At 33.0% G+C, this 18,579-nt stretch overlaps 1 protein-coding gene across 1 annotated transcript; it reads right to left on the reverse strand.

The window, feature by feature from the left end:
- Positions 1–3,150: 3,150 nt before the first annotated feature.
- Positions 3,151–18,539, reverse strand: LOC134727235 (uncharacterized). Its single transcript, XM_063591613.1, has 4 exons — positions 18,468–18,539; positions 5,243–5,355; positions 4,427–4,762; positions 3,151–3,844 (listed from the first exon to the last, which is right to left on the reverse strand). The coding sequence occupies exons 2-4, from the start codon at positions 5,339–5,341 to the stop codon at positions 3,236–3,238; spliced, it is 1,044 nt and encodes a 347-aa protein (XP_063447683.1). The 5' UTR covers positions 5,342–5,355; positions 18,468–18,539; the 3' UTR covers positions 3,151–3,235.
- Between the last annotated feature and the right edge of the window lie 40 nt (positions 18,540–18,579).

Raw genomic sequence — 18,579 nt, forward strand, 5'->3', positions numbered from 1 at the left:
TGATTTTTACTGCATGATAATAGCATTAAATTACCGTTAATTCCATATTTTTCGAATTGGTGCTTAGCGGGCTGATATGAAAAGTTTATCACATGCTTCGAGTGTTATCACATGCCTTTCCGTAACGTTATCGCATGGCATTCCGGTGAAACTCGGCAAATTCCGGAAAATACACCTCAATCCTACGTTTTCACTGAAAAACATTACAAAGTAGTGTACACAACAATTATTTGGATACTAGAAAGTATATTTTGTAAAAAAAAAAAACAATCAAATTATTAAATAAATGCATTTTTTTAAAGTTTCAAACAAAATATAGAAAGTTTCTTCACAAACAAGTTAACTATTCCAAACAGTGTTCATTATGTATATTTTTGAATTATTTTTTTGTCGTTTCGTCAAAATTTAAATGTTTATCTTCTCCGTTGAGGCATACTGTATGATAGAAAGATTTCAGGGGTCCAACGTCCGTGAACTTTTCACTCTTTGAACTTCTATTTGGGAACCACGTAAAAGGATCAATATATGAATCTGTGATTTTTCTCCATCGTTGAGGCATATGATAAAAAGATCATAACATGTCATTTTTCATATCGCATGTATTATCAGCCCTCGGTCAATATCAGCCCTCGAGCCATGCGACTCTTAGGCTGTTATTGAACCTAGGGCCATGTAATAATCTGATAAGAGTATCTAAAATAAGTTAAAAATTCCACAATACTATAGCATTCATTTTATGTGTCAATTTGTTCGAAAATTTTTTAATGTCATGATTATATGTCGCTTTCTAGATCTATGCTTAGCATTTATATCAGATGACATGGACTCCTCATCCTGATGACCCTGCTGCCTTTCATAACTTTATCCGTATACATATATTAATAGATAAACAAATGGCTGCATGCAACACGTATTTTTGTATTTTAAATGATTCGTTGTAACGAGAATATTTGTGGTGAATGGAAACTGTGAGGGTCACAATCTTAAATTGCTTATAAATGTTGCTGGAACCAGTTTCGTTATCTGATCTGAATTTTCTTTTTACTTGGTAATGAACCATTGTGTTGATCCCATGCTAAACAAAACAAAAATCTCTGTACAAAGGTCTGTGAATTTTCTACAAAAATAGTGATTTTATTTTCACTAAATTCTCTTTTTCTACTAAATACAATAATGAACTATAAATAATAATGCTTTGCAAGAAGTTTCCCCTTGATATATGTACAAAATTATATCTCTATTGTTCATTGTCTGTGCTGTTTTGATACTATTGCAGTTTGCACATTTCGGAATTGACAGGCCACAGGAGGGGTCATAAACCGTACACGAAAAGATAAAATATTGATATAAGTACTTAATTTGCATCTTTGAACCCCTACCCCGGCTTGTTTTTTTAGGAGCCTGGGGTGTCTAAAAATGGTCGATTACAGACAGCCGAGTACGCATTTTACTTTTCATGCGTGTTATTGCTGATTGTTAAAGTCCTGAAAACGAATAGATGGAAACAAAAATGTTTGATATATCTGGCTTTAGATTCAGTTTTTTTTTAATATAAATTAAGGCTACATTTTAATATAATAATTCTATGAATTCACAATATAATAAAATGCAGGGGAAAAAAATGAATGAAGTGAAATATCTTAGTAAGGAGTCATTACTACAGAGATGGTGTGTTTGACACACAAAACTTAAAAGCTTAGTGATATTACCAATATTAAAATAAAAGTGTATTTTAGTTGGGTATTTTTTCCATTTACTCATTTTCAATTATAATCAAGGCACATTTTATTTTTATTCATGAAAAATATTTATATATAGTAAAGAAGGACACATTGTTCACTTCCTCCCCCGTAATTCTTTATCAAAAATATTTATTTTGAAATTAAAAAAGCTAAGAAATCTTAATTTTATTATTGTTCTCTAGGTTATCTCGTCTTCATTCTCTGACATCTTCTAGCCTGCCCTTTCATAAAATAGTGATTTTTTTAGTGTTCTATCGAACTTTCGAAAAAAAAATACCTGATAACCGTTTAGACAAAAAAAAATGTTGGAAAAATCTTACAGCAAGTGATTCTTAATAGCTATAAGATACATTTTTCTTTTACAATACAACTTTTAAATCTTACGGGAAACTATTCCAAGCTTTTACTGTAACCTCGCTCTAACTTATTCCCCCCCCCCCCAAAAAAAAAACCAACACCAAACAAACAAACCCGCAATACTATTGTAATTCTTATAGTCAGCACTCAATTGTTCACAAACAAATGTGTTTTAAGCTGCTAAAGACATGATTCAAACGCTCAGAAAGTCCTTTGTTCTATATTTTTGCTCTCCATTTTTATACAAAACCTTTTACATTTTTATTTTATGGGTTATTGTTGAAGCTCGTACGATGGCGTATGGTTGTTAACACATACTTCCTTTGGTTTCTTGTGGAAATTTGTCCATTGGCAACAAACATACTACATCATCTACTTTATATAAGTATGGTATAAATTACAACGTATTTTGGTGATCTTGCAAAATGATCTTCATTCCGAAAATCGTAAACATATTTTCTTATCTTAAAAGGGTGCAAGAAGGGTTCCATTAACAGGCCAATAAATAAGATTACAGTTAGTTTAAAAAAATAAATTTAAAAATAGGGGTATTTTTTCTCTCATAATAACAGTAAACAGATTCACAACAATGTCAATTTCAAGAAAGCAGACAACAGCTAATAAGTCAATAACAGTACAGCATCAATGATCTTGAATATATGCCACTTTTAACTAAAATATAAAAGCACAGAACCAGGACCGTTTTTCTTATCATCAGCACAGTGTCAGGACAATTCCGTTTAACGAACTTGCACGACTTTTGCATTATAATATTGTTGTAATATACTTTGCATGGTACTTATGACACATCAGAGAAAAATTAAGCAACAAAACAGTCGTTTTATTGCCATTCTGATACAATGTAAACAAACCCACCAGCACAGAATCAGGACCCACCAGCACCCGTCAGGTCCAAATCACCAGCACAGTACGTTCTCTCGCAGGACAACCATACCCACCGTGATTGTACTTTTAAAAAGTGAATCTAAGTTTTTCTGTTGCATTTTGTATTTTGATTTGTTGTTTCTTTTTTATATTCTGATAAGGAATATCTTTGATGTAAATATATGTCTTATGCCATGAATAATTTTAAAGTTTATTTCATTAAATTCATTAAATTCTATCGTCAGTAGGAATTAAAATCCAGATAAAATCAGACGTCGGATTGTTTCCTTTAGTGGCCCGTATTTATGGGCGTTTCCGGATGAAAGTTTTCCAGATTGAAATATTTTCCAGATACCATCTTTTCTAGACAAAGAACACATGACTACAGCCTGCGAATTATTTGCATGCCTAAAAGAAGTTTCACACAAGCTTTTATTGGGCTTTGAAGCCTCGAAAAAATTTAAACTAGGTGTCCTATATTTTGATATATTCGGGCATTTCCAAGCGCTCAGAGTAAAGAAGAGATGCGTAATACCCGCTGGTATATTCTGCAAGAATACGTCAATAGTATGATGCCCTTGTTTTCTTGAGTCATCCATCCTGTCCCCAGAGTGTCTTACAGATGAGTGTGGTTTTACGTAATAATAATCGCATGCTCGGTAAAAAGTTGTCCCTGAAAACATTAAGCATGAAGCGTCAAGGTAGTCTTTTCCACTCCGAGGATAACCCCAATATAAATCAAATACGACATGGTTGAAATCTTCAGGAATGCTGTAGAGGCATACAACCAAACAAATTGTAGTGTTTGGCTTTACGGTGTAGTCACCTAGAGTTGCCAATCTTCCAGTTGTACTATTGTTCTGAAATAAATAGCTTTAATCATGATTAAAAGGAATGTCATAGTAATCTAACAACAATACTATTAATGGAAGTCCCGGAGTGTAACCTGTATTTGTTCATTTCTTTGCCCTTTTATCGATAGTTGTCTCATTGCCATTTGTATCACATATACTTTTTTTAATTTTAAAATTATCGGTAGAGGTTGAAAAAGAGTTTGTAAAAATTGACATGTATCTCATTAATATTTGAGTCTGTCGGTGATTTTTAATAGTTTTTTTATTTTTGATTGTGTTGAGGCCTGTTATAATGCTTCTATTTGGAAGATATATTGCTCATTTTGTTTTGATGGATTTTTGTTTCGATCTTTGCATATTCCTTAATTGTTTTATACTACAATTTTAGAAGACATAAATGAACATAGTATCGTTTCTATGGTTCTTTTGACTGCCTGTTTGAATTGAATTCAGATTAATTTGAAGAATGTCTGTCATTTTTTTTAAATCAGATTTGTTTACTCTCCAAAGTTCCGTGATTTAACTAAAATAACTAAAATGTCGACGTGTCTTTAATATAACGTATATATTCGAAAATAAACAACTTACTTCAATTTCTTTGTCCTCGTATAAAAGTTTTTGCTTACTGGTTTCAATTCGAAGTTCGCGTTGAATGCGATTCTTTAACTCCATTACAGTCAGTTTTAGGGTATATGGGATTTGCAAGGATTCTCCAGTTAAACCTGTTATATTAATATATGTTGTGGAACCATCAATATCCAAATCCTTGCCATCAACAACGGGACTGTAGCTTGTCTCGTATTCCTTAAACATTTTTGCAAGCATTTTTTCAAATATCTTTATTTTATTGCTGCGTTTATCAATTTGTTGTGAGCATCCTGGGTACGGGCACTTTCCATAATTCGCTACAGTATCAACCATACACTAAAATACAAAAAGATACTATTTGAAACCTGATTCATCTCGTTCAAATTCATTACGACATTTAGTTTCTAAAATAATTTCTTTTTTTAAGTTTTATCCTAAACCCACAGAGTAACAGTGCCATCAACACATATTGATCGCATTTTTTGTGAACATTATCGTAATTTTACTAAATTGATAGTTTTTATTTAATAAGTCAACTGATGAATAGTCATTTACCAAATTAATCATTTGGTGTTGATTTGAAATTATTTGAAGAGCATTGACTTACATAGAGACTGTTTGAAATTCAAATACAAAAATCGTTTATTTTAAAATTCAAAATACTAAATCTTGACTCGAATGTTCATGTAATGCAGCTATGTCAAGTGAATTTTTATATTTTAAAATCAGATTACATGAACTATTTATTTATTTTTTAAATAAACAAAAATTAAAAAAAATCAAAAAGAAGATGATAACTTATTTATTCACACATACCCGCAAACATGACAGAGAAGCGTGATCACATTCATCAGCGGCATTGAATGGTGCAAATTCTTTAGAGAGTTTCTCTTGGTTGCATACATTGCAAGTCATTTCACAAGTACATCCTTGAAAATTGAATAGTCATTAATTCAGCGGCAAATATTTGACAGTTAAGCTGATTTAATTTTAGACATTAAGAGTTCAACTGTTTGCATATTGAATATATATGTGTACTAGAAAAAAAACTTAGTCCTAAACTAAGGCTAACAATGTTTGCCTTTATTTGATCTGCAAATTTACAGAAGCACATTTTTACTAACGTATATGTGATTTGTAGTGTTGGCCCTGCAGAACACCTTTTTGATCCGATAAAGAATGTCAGTCGTTGATTTTTTATATATTTGATTAGATACTAAAAGCTATATGTAGTTTTATATACAAACATCTCACTAAGTGAAATTATTCAATGGGAATTTATGTGAGTATTGCTGTGTGTTTGTTTTTCTACATTGGCTAAAAGTATAGGGGAGGGTTGAGATCTCATGTTTAACCCCGCCGTATGTGTGCGCCTGTCCCAAGTCAGGAACCTCTGGCCTGTGTTAGTTTTGTATAATTTTCAATTTTAGCTCATTTGTATATTTGTATATTTCGGAGTTTAGTATGACGTCCATTTTCTCTAAAGTAGTAAATACTTTTGTTTAGAGGCCAGCTTAAGCACGCTTCCGGTTATTGGATTATCTTGCTGCATTGAAGACCCGTTGGTGGCCTTCGGCTGTTGTTTACTCTATAGTCGGGTTGTTGTTTCCTTGACACATTCCCCATTTCCATTCTCAATTTTATGTACATTTGATTGAACATATTAATTAGAAAAATATATTTATCTGAATATCACAAACATACCAGCCTATTTATTTATTTTTTTATTGAATATATTTATAAGTACATAATTTTTTTAAATGGTCTCTTATATCGTTAAGATATCGCCATTGGTTCTTTGCCTTTAGGAAACCAAAATATTTACCTATTTGCTGCTGATCCTTGAAGATATGCTCAATTATTTGTTGGCTAGTTAACTATATATTTATCTAAACAAATTATGTGCTACATAAATATGGATATTTATTTTCGGCTGTGTGTTTATCATCTATATCAGCCACACTGTATTGTAATGCATTATATATTTATAAGTTATAGGTTCTTCGTATATATATACATTATTTTAAAAACCAAATTGTTCCTTGTTATGTGTGGGTTTTATTTATCTCACGTTTTGTGTTGTATTGTGAATCTTTTGGAACTCAATTAGAAATAAAATATTATAATCTTCTTCTATACATTTTTTTAGATTGCAACATTGCTGTTCTTCAATGTAAATGTTGTGTATAAGTTATCAATTTGTACAAATTATAATTTTTACAAAATAAATGTACAAATTTGTATTTTAGACTGTAGAAATTACAATTTGTACAAAATTTTACTAAAATTCACTTATAACTTGTACAATCATTACTATGGATTTTGTTATATAAAAATGCATTGATACACTTTATACAAATTTTTATTTAATCACCACAATAATAACCTTATTTACAAAACAAAATACAATAATAGTTCTAAATGATTTGTTTGAGCATGTGAGTGAATTATGGCATCGAGAATTACACAATAACTTTTGGTTTTTTGTTCATAATAGGTTTTGCACCCCCTTTGTATTAACAAGAAAGGAAACACTTACCACCAGTTTTAACGGCGTTTTAACTATTTCATGTAACAAAGTTTAAGCTGAAGAGATGTTGCTGCGAATAAAGATGTGTCTTTATCAGCTTCGATTTGATTTCTTGACAAATGTCATGTTTAATTTCATACAGCAACTCCAATGCGGTACCAAACTCACCAGATTCAATAAGTTACCATAAGATATTGTTAGGGCACGATCATACTGAGAAATTGTTATAATGACAATACCCCCTATTCATGGTTAGATGTATGGCTTAAATCTGTTAGACAGACAAAGCACGCTTCTTTGCCCTTTGTTCCTGCCACATATGATTGGTGTTTCAATGTCACTGCTCATGTCTATCATACTATCAGAATTGTCACTGAAGCCAGATTCTATTATATTATCAGAATTGTCACTGAGGTCCATTTTTATAATACTATATGCATTGTCACTGAGGCCAGATTCTATTATATTCAGAATTGTAAATGCGGCCAATTTTTATTATTCTATTGGAATTTCCACTAGGGCAAATTTAAAGTATACTATCAGAGTTAACTGGCATGCACGTATAGCCGGGTGAAATGGCTATTCGACTATATGTAAATCAAGAAGGAAGATTCGCTCCTTAAACTTTTATTTTAGCAGTCCGGCAAGACCGAGCAACAAACTCCAAACTAAATGTAATGTAACATACAAACAATAACAATATATATAAGCACAAGCAATTAAGGATTAAGAAGATTAACAGATGACAAATTAGATATAACAATAGATTAAAAGAGTAATTAGTGTCAGACACGTATTTGTAAATTATAGTCAAAACTGTCACAGAGAATAAATAATGAGATAAATAGAGTAAATGCATTTAGAACTTTGTCCAAGATTATGACACATAATCCGTGTAAAACACTTATGCCTAAATTTACGACAAAGTCTAGAATAGTTAAATAAATGCAAAACCTAAATATACATTAAAACAATTGAATAACTAAAATGTTGTTTAAAAACTATTTCATTGCACTGTCCAAATTGTCCGGTCATATATTCCCGCGGCCTCTGAAGACACGACCCGGGTCTTAATATTATGTTCATCTGAAATTGTTCCGAAAGTTTCTTCTGTGATTGTGGCGTCCTCTGTATCGATAGTTTTGGTTTGGATGATTATCTTCTCTTGTATTTTTCCGAATATTGTCCAGTTCATCTTCTAGTGTTGTGATTCGATTCAACATACGATCTTTGTCGCGCTGTAATTGATATTGCTGGTCGATGGCTGTACATCTTTGATCGTATATCCGAGAATGAACTGCTTTAAGATCCGTATTGCGTTCCTGTAATTTTTCTATTTCTTTTTTATCATTTGCACCTTGTTTTTGAAATTTTTCTAAATTGCGAATTACACTGTTAATGCTCTTGTTTCAGCTCTTTGAATTTCTTTTCGTAATGAACACTTTTGATTTCAAACTTCACTCTCTCTGAATGCACTCGGTCGTGCCTGAGTGTAACGCTATCAATGAATTCTCTATCATAATTAAAGGCGGGAAAGATATCCATCAGTTCAATAGTGGTAAGTTCCGCACAAGGAAATCTTGACATAGCTTTGTTTTCTTTGAATATCCTCATCCTTTCTGCGTCGCGGCGTAATTTTGATTTCGATTTAACTTTGACCACTTTCACGTCCGGTTGTATGTGATAACTACACATTCTGGCGTAATGTCCAAAACTTCTGCACTTATAGCAAAATGACGTTTTTGCTATACATTGTCTAAAATGAAATTGATTGTTCACAGTCTTTCCACAAAACTTACATAGTCAGTTGTCCATATCTGGTCTGAAAGGTAGCTCCATTATCAGACATCTGGTATCTCCAGTTTCGGCCAAAATTTCTGGTTCTCTGCGTATCCATTTTTCTGTTTGCTGGGGGATCAGCTTCACAGGTAGAACAAGGTATCCGAAAGATCCGTTGCCCGTACGACCTAACACCAGATATAGCCGGGTGAAATGGCTATTCGACTATATGTAAATCAAGAAGGAAGATTCGCTCCTTACACTTTTATTTTAGCAGTCCGGCAAGACCGAACAACAAACTCCAAACTAAATGTTATGTAACATACAAACAATAACAATATATATAAGCACAAGCAATTAAGGATTAAGAAGATTAACAGATGACAAATTAGAAATAACAATAGATTAAAAGAGTAATTAGTGTCAGACACGTATTTGTAAATTATAGTCAAAACTGTCACAGAGAATAAATAATGAGATTAATAGAGTAAATGCATATAAACCTTTGTCCAAGATTATGACACATAATCCGTGTAAAACACTTATGCCTAAATTTACGACAAAGTCTAGAATAGTTAAATAAATGCAAAACCTAAATATACATTAAAACAATTGAATAACTAAAATGTTGTTTAAAAACTATTTCATTGCACTGTCCAAATTGTCCGGTCATATATTCCCGCGGCCTCTGAAGACACGACCCGGGTCTTAATATTATGTTCATCTGAAATTGTTCCGAAAGTTTCTTCTGTGATTGTGGCGTCCTCTGTATCGATAGTTTTGGTTTGGATGATTATCTTCTCTTGTATTTTTCCGAATATTGTCCAGTTCATCTTCTAGTGTTGTGATTCGATTCAACATACGATCTTTGTCGCGCTGTAATTGATATTGCTGGTCGATGGCTGTACATCTTTGATCGTATATCCGAGAATGAACTGCTTTAAGATCCGTATTGCGTTCCTGTAATTTTTCTATTTCTTTTTTATCATTTGCACCTTGTTTTTGAAATTTTTCTAAATTGCGAATTACACTGTTAATGCTCTTGTTTCAGCTCTTTGAATTTCTTTTCGTAATGAACACTTTTGATTTCAAACTTCACTCTCTCTGAATGCACTCGGTCGTGCCTGAGTGTAACGCTATCAATGAATTCTCTATCATAATTAAAGGCGGGAAAGATATCCATCAGTTCAATAGTGGTAAGTTCCGCACAAGGAAATCTTGACATAGCTTTGTTTTCTTTGAATATCCTCATCCTTTCTGCGTCGCGGCGTAATTTTGATTTCGATTTAACTTTGACCACTTTCACGTCCGGTTGTATGTGATAACTACACATTCTGGCGTAATGTCCAAAACTTCTGCACTTATAGCAAAATGACGTTTTTGCTATACATTGTCTAAAATGAAATTGATTGTTCACAGTCTTTCCACAAAACTTACATAGTCAGTTGTCCATATCTGGTCTGAAAGGTAGCTCCATTATCAGACATCTGGTATCTCCAGTTTCGGCCAAAATTTCTGGTTCTCTGCGTATCCATTTTTCTGTTTGCTGGGGGATCAGCTTCACAGGTAGAACAAGGTATCCGAAAGATCCGTTGCCCGTACGACCTAACACCAGATATAGCCGGGTGAAATGGCTATTCGACTATATGTAAATCAAGAAGGAAGATTCGCTCCTTACACTTTTATTTTAGCAGTCCGGCAAGACCGAACAACAAACTCCAAACTAAATGTTATGTAACATACAAACAATAACAATATATATAAGCACAAGCAATTAAGGATTAAGAAGATTAACAGATGACAAATTAGAAATAACAATAGATTAAAAGAGTAATTAGTGTCAGACACGTATTTGTAAATTATAGTCAAAACTGTCACAGAGAATAAATAATGAGATTAATAGAGTAAATGCATATAAACCTTTGTCCAAGATTATGACACATAATCCGTGTAAAACACTTATGCCTAAATTTACGACAAAGTCTAGAATAGTTAAATAAATGCAAAACCTAAATATACATTAAAACAATTGAATAACTAAAATGTTGTTTAAAAACTATTTCATTGCACTGTCCAAATTGTCCGGTCATATATTCCCGCGGCCTCTGAAGACACGACCCGGGTCTTAATATTATGTTCATCTGAAATTGTTCCGAAAGTTTCTTCTGTGATTGTGGCGTCCTCTGTATCGATAGTTTTGGTTTGGATGATTATCTTCTCTTGTATTTTTCCGAATATTGTCCAGTTCATCTTCTAGTGTTGTGATTCGATTCAACATACGATCTTTGTCGCGCTGTAATTGATATTGCTGGTCGATGGCTGTACATCTTTGATCGTATATCCGAGAATGAACTGCTTTAAGATCCGTATTGCGTTCTTGTAATTTTTCTATTTCTTTTTTATCATTTGCACCTTGTTTTTGAAATTTTTCTAAATTGCGAATTACACTGTTAATGCTCTTGTTTCAGCTCTTTGAATTTCTTTTCGTAATGAACACTTTTGATTTCAAACTTCACTCTCTCTGAATGCACTCGGTCGTGCCTGAGTGTAACGCTATCAATGAATTCTCTATCATAATTAAAGGCGGGAAAGATATCCATCAGTTCAATAGTGGTAAGTTCCGCACAAGGAAATCTTGACATAGCTTTGTTTTCTTTGAATATCCTCATCCTTTCTGCGTCGCGGCGTAATTTTGATTTCGATTTAACTTTGACCACTTTCACGTCCGGTTGTCTGTGATAACTACACATTCTGGCGTAATGTCCAAAACTTCTGCACTTATAGCAAAATGACGTTTTTGCTATACATTGTCTAAAATGAAATTGATTGTTCACAGTCTTTCCACAAAACTTACATAGGCAGTTGTCCATATGTTGTGTTGAATTTCTGGTCTGAAAGGTAGCTCCATTATCAGACATCTGGTATCTCCAGTTTCGGCCAAAATTTCTGGTTCTCTGCGTATCCATTTTTCTGTTTGCTGGGGGATCAGCTTCACAGGTAGAACAAGGTATCCGAAAGATCCGTTGCCCGTACGTCCTAACACCAGATATAGCCGGGTGAAATGGCTATTCGACTATATGTAAATCAAGAAGGAAGATTCGCTCCTTACACTTTTATTTTAGCAGTCCGGCAAGACCGAACAACAAACTCCAAACTAAATGTTATGTAACATACAAACAATAACAATATATATAAGCACAAGCAATTAAGGATTAAGAAGATTAACAGATGACAAATTAGAAATAACAATAGATTAAAAGAGTAATTAGTGTCAGACACGTATTTGTAAATTATAGTCAAAACTGTCACAGAGAATAAATAATGAGATTAATAGAGTAAATGCATTTAGACCTTTGTCCAAGATTATGACATATTATCCGTGTAAAACACTTATGCCTAAATTTACGACAAAGTCTAGAATAGATAAATAAATGCAAAACCTAAATATACATTAAAACAATTGGATAACTAAAATGTTGTTTAAAAACTATTTCATTGCACTGTCCAAATTGTCCGGTCATACACGTATCAATCATATTTCCTGTCTCCGTCTGGGTATATTTTTTTTAAAACTTTTTATATAAGGTTATTAGTGTGTATCAATGTTTTTTTATAACAAAATCCATATAATAGATTATTGTACAAGTTATAAGTGAATTTTAGTCATATTTTGTACATGTGTTGTATTTGCAAAGCTAACGAGAATAGGCATCACTCTACTAACGGGATCTTTATCGTGATATAGAACTTTGTATGGTAAATTTTCAGACGAAGTACAATGTATATATATAATAAACATTGATTTATCCTATCGACAATTTCATCGTTGAGTTGTCGTATATCCAAACGTGTATGATACTTTCAGATATAATCATAATGGCAACATATGTTTTACAATGAAACATTGTTAGTGAATCAATGTTAGACCAGTACGTATTTTATATTGGAAAAGTGTCATGATTTGTATTGGATAATTAAAAGTGTTTAACTAGCTTTCAATTCAAGCATATTCAATGATCAATATACTTTAAAAAAAATTATAATAGATATCGGGAAGACAATCCTGGAATTATATTTTTTTTGGTTGGGGAAAATTGTAAACTAGTTTGTATCTACTTAACCTATTTACGCACAAGAGTATGTACAATGAAAGATTTTTTTTACAGAGGCCAGACACAAATCTCTGAGTTTTATATTGTTTTGATTACTCGAACTGTGTATGCATATCGTCTTCATGGGTATATACATGAAATGATTTAAAATTTTCATGATGGGTTTTAGCATTTACTTTTATTTTTCTAGGATAGTACAGTTTTACTATATGTAAAACAGTGCACTCCCCTCCCCTTTTATTATACTTGAGAAATTACGATTCTATGCAGCTATACCTACTGTTTTACAAGTATCTTTATTAACAAACCAATTATTAATGGGTCACTTATACATGGTACCTTTATGTATGATGGTATACAGTAAAAAAAAATATTCAACCAAAAGCTAACTTTTTGCTGCTGTTAAAAATAAGTGGGTGCTCGGTTCTTTTAGGTCAATTTGAGAATTGACTACTTTAGGTTTACAAAATGTCATTGACTTTCAGTATAGGAAATTTTAATACGTTTGAACCTGTATTAATATAATCTTTTTTTTTTATAGTTTTTTGCAATTAGTTATGCAATTTTCAAATTGACTTAAAGGAGTAGGTCCGGTAAGACCCTTTTTTGGTCCCAAAATATGGCAGTTTTACAAAATTGTTAAAATGTAAACTTTTAGTTATTTATTGGATAGTAAAATGGTTCTGCTACATAAATATGGGCTGTTTTTGACAATACAATGCACATATATTGGGTACTAGCACCATAAAGTCATGCTAAATTACTGAAATCTTAACAATTCCAGGATTTTACTTAAATTTTAGACGGTTTCCGTGTAAAACGAAAGTGGCCGCATTCGTGTCCATCCAAAATATTGAAATGGAAGTTGTATTTGATGATAATATATAACATATATAAGGGTTGAGGATGAACACGGATGCGGCCACTTTCGTTTTTGACAAAAACCATCTGAAAAGTGACATTTTTTTCGCATATTTGGTAGATTTTTCATATTTGAGCTTAAATCGGATCGTTTTTAATGACGAAATAAGTTAAAATCTGTCACATAAATTAATGGAAACATATGAAATAGACACTTAAGTGTTTAAAAAGTGGTCAAAATCTTTAGTCAGATGAAACTGAAAGTTGAGGCCAAAATCGGTCCTTACCGGACCTACTCCTTTCCGCGTTCTAACAAAAAACTCAAATTATAATACCCTAGAACTTAAGGTGTGTATTCATATCACGATATCATTGATAGAGAGTTGCTGCTAAAAATATATTAAAAGATATCAAATCAAGAGTTCCGAAGAATGAAGTTGAATTCATCCTTCCAGAGATAGTTTTACGAACGCTATTTTGAGTTGGTTGACAGTCATGGAATTTCCGTTCCACAGATGATAGCGGATATGCTCCTGATGGCGTAACTACAATCCCGTACCCTTATCTCGAATGTGACCTAGCGAATTAGACTTATTATCGTGTATTTACAAACAACAGGTCAAAAGAGTGCAGAATCCTGTAAATTAAAACATGTGTTGATATATGTCTGTAGTATAGAAAGAGATACAATAACCAGTGTTTAGGGGAGTCAACTCTGTTATTGGATCACGTTTTGTCTAAGAGGGTCAATGTCGATCATTACAAATGTTGTAAAATAGTTAAATGTTAGTTAATCTAGCCTTTTTTTTCCTTTTTTTTATATATATATAAGTCTATAAGAATCTACCAACCAGTAGACTAAATAGGTATATATATATATATACAACTCAACAATGTTAGATCTGTAAATTTGCTTTCGCAAATTTTTGGTTCTTCCCTCGCCGGGATTCGAACCCATGCTACTGTGATATCGTGACACCAAATCGCCTACACTGCAACCGTTCCGCTAGACCACACGACCACCTGGGCTTCACAAAAGTAAAGCTCTCGGTGGGCATGTGTTACCTTTCCACGTCAGTTTTAATCTAGCGGCGTACTACAGTACATGATATATAAGGCATGGAGATGTTATCCATGCCTTATATATAATATATGAGTCTAAATTGAAAACTACGTTCAAACCTATGATTGCGTTGGATAAAAACCGCAATTTTTTATACGTGTGCATATTAAACAAATTTCGTTGTAGAAGGGTCTTAAAACAGCACAATCAACATTTTCCAAAAGAACAACAAAGTGAAAAAGTATATTTAAACAAAACGCATTTGACTAACAGGTCGAACAACTGATGTTCTTTAATCCTGCTGACTGCCATTGGCAATTGCCAAATAAAATTGATCACAAGATGTAACAAAATGGATCTTAATATAAATTTAATACTAAACAGATAAAAAATAACTTGTGGCCACGATGTTATGCCACAAACATACGGTGTCAAAAAAAATTTTAGTACACCAGATCCGGATTTCGACAAAAATTTTGTCTCTTCAATGATGTTAAGGATCGAAACGGTATTTGGAAGGCCATATAAAACGTACCCTCATTTTTTAGATAGACTCTTGAATTTTAAGAGTCAATATAGGATGAACGGATCATATAAACCGGAGGGAAAATATGATACAAGCCCAAACGAAAAATATAAACGAGTCTAAATTGAAAACTACGTTCAAACCTATGACTGCGTTGGATAAAAACCGCAATTTTTATACGTTTGCATATTAAACAAATTTCGTTGTAGAAGGGTCTTAAAACAGCACAAACAACATTTTCCAAAAGACCAAAAAAGTGAAAAAGTATATTTAAACAAAACGCATTTGACTAACAGGTCGAACAACTGATGTTCTTTATCCTGCTGACTGCTATTGGCAATTGCCAAATAAAATTGAACACAAGATGTAACAAAATGGATCTTAATATAAATTTAATACTAAACAGATAAAAATTAACTTGTGGCCACGATGTTATGCCACAAACATACGGTGTCAAAAAATTTTTAGTACACCAGATCCGGATTTCGACAATAAATATCTTTTCAGTAATGTTAAGGATCGAAACGGTATTTGGAAGGCCATATAAAAAGTACCCTCATTTTTTAAATAAACTCTTGAATTTTAAGAGTCAATATAGGATGAACGAATCATATAAACCGGAGGGAAAATAAGCTTTCGGTGGCCGTGTGTTACCTTTCCTCGTCAATTTTAATCTAGCAGCGTACTACAGTACATGATATATAAGGCATGGAGATGTTATTGTTACAGATCAGCTCAATTATTTATAGTAAAGGATCCTACAAATTAATGTAAGATACAGTCACAGAAAATAATTATATTCATAAGTACGTCTGAGTCAGTGACAACTCTACAACAGATTTATCCATCGGATCGCCATCAATGATGGTGATACATGGCTGTGTACATAATGTTTATACAACTCGTCTAAACATCAATCTAACAATGTTAGATCTGTAAATTTACTTTCGCAAAATTTTTTTTCATGTACTGCAGTACGCCGCTAGATTAAAACTGACGAGGAAAGGTAACACACGACCACCAAAAGCTTTATTATTTGTAGAGCCCAGGTGGTCGTGTGGTCTAGCGGGACGGCTCAGTACAGGCGATTTGGTGTCACGATATCACAGTAGCATGGGTTCGAATCCCGGCGAGGGAAGAACAAAAAATTGCGAAAGCAAATTTACAGATCTAACATTGTTAGGTTGATGTTTTGACGAGTTGTATATATATAGAGAGAGAGCCCAGGTGGTCGTGTGGTCTAGCGGGACGGCTGCAGTGCAGGCGATTTGGTGTCACGATATCACAGTAGCATGGGTTCGAATCCCGGCGAGGGAAGAACCAAAAATTTGCGAAAGCAAATTTACAGATCTAACATTGTTGGGTTGATGTTTAACCCAACAATATATATATAAGTACGTGTGAGCCAGTGACAACTCTACAACAGATTTATCCATCGGATCACCATCAGTGATGGTGATACACGGCTGTGTACATTATGTATATACAACTCGTCTAAACACCAACCCAACAATGTTAAATCTGTAAATTTGCTTTCGCAAATTTTTTGTTCCCTCGCCGGGATTCGAACCCATGCTACTGCGATATCGTGACACCAAATCGCCTGCACTGTAGCCGTCCCGCTAGACACACGACCACCTGGGCTGGTTTTCCCGTTTGAATGGTTTTACACTAGTTTGTTTGGGGTCCCTTATAGCTTGTTGTTCGGAGTGAGCCAAGGCTCCGTGTTGAAGGCCGCACCTTGACCTATTATGGTTGACGGTCGAAGATAAGTAGGATTTAAACATATCAGCATGCTATTAAATGATATTTGATATTGCTGCTTACGTGTTAAAAAGTATATACCTTATGCCACTAAAGTAACTTTGTGTAATTTAAATAAAGTTTAAATGCTTAAGTCTAGTTTGATAATGTAACAGGTAATTAACCAAATTCATTATTAATTTCAAAGGTAAAGATCTTTTTGAAATGAACTGACCTACTTTGAGAAACTGTCGAAGTTAAAACACAATATATCATGGTAGTTTTGTTTACCGAAGAAGAAAAGGTAAGGTATTTGTTTACCTGTCGTGTTGTTAAGAATCTCCTCTTAGAATTACTTCAATTTGAAGTAACCTTAATGACAGAATACCAAAAACAATTACTATTAGGTAAGGGAAATAAAAGTCTCGTCCTTTTCTACCTTTTCAGATAACGGATTTGTGATGTTTGCCAAGTTCGCAACTTCATGTATAGGGGTTATCATAAACAAAACTTGCAAATTTCAATGGACACCATTTTCATTTACGTTATAGCTTTTTACTTACTTTTAAGATTTTTCACTAATTTTCATCATGGATGTTTGTTTTCTTTTGCGTAACATGTTTACAGGTTACATTGCATTAAAAAAATTGCTTGTTTGCATCAAAATTAAATAAATAGTGATAATTTTCATAACAAATGATATAAATATTAGTCATATTTCAGGTCTGAAAGAATTTATAGTACAAAAATAACAGTTAATTCTGGCTATATCCAAGGGTTTAAGAAAACATTAAGGATGTTTTGGTTTTTATTAACATAAAAATTTTCATATTGTAAACTGTATATCGTGTATCACAAAACATTCATATCTAACATTTGCAAGTGTTGTTTTGATATATTTTGATATATTTTCATGTCTTTTGACTTAAATAGACCAAATAACATAGTTTTGCATGGTTTTTTTTATAATGACCCACATATTAAACTACCCAACAGCCCAAAACAGTACAAGGATTTTTTTAAACAACTACAAGTCACTAAAGGGCCTTTTACGGTTAAAGCAAAACTTACACCATACGGTAAGCTATGAATGACAAAGGGACAATTTAAAAGACCTAATTAAAACACTGTCAAATAACAAAATACTGAAAAGTCATTATTGTAGACATTAACCGACTTGCCAGATAGCTAATGTGGCGGGATGTACATATTTATGAGCGATAAACCGTGATCATGGTGGTATGAAATCCAGTGGCAAAAAAATTCCAATATCGAGGCGAGTACGTTTAAAATATCGCCGACACAAGACGACCAAGGCGGCTGAATTAACCCAGACTGAAATATTGACCAGAGCCTTATTCTCCGCATGTTTTCTATTCATGTGATTATTTCCTATTGGCTAGCACTTGAAATATATATATACTTACGGTCTGTTGTTATGATGGTTAGGACCGTTCTATTTAAGAAGTATATTGTTTATTGCAGCAAATGAAATATGGCGCATGTGCATAACCATTGAATTTTTGCAAACGTATATAT

The sequence above is a fragment of the Mytilus trossulus genome, chromosome 7 (assembly GCF_036588685.1).
Source record: "Mytilus trossulus isolate FHL-02 chromosome 7, PNRI_Mtr1.1.1.hap1, whole genome shotgun sequence".
NCBI lineage: Eukaryota > Metazoa > Mollusca > Bivalvia > Mytilida > Mytilidae > Mytilus > Mytilus trossulus.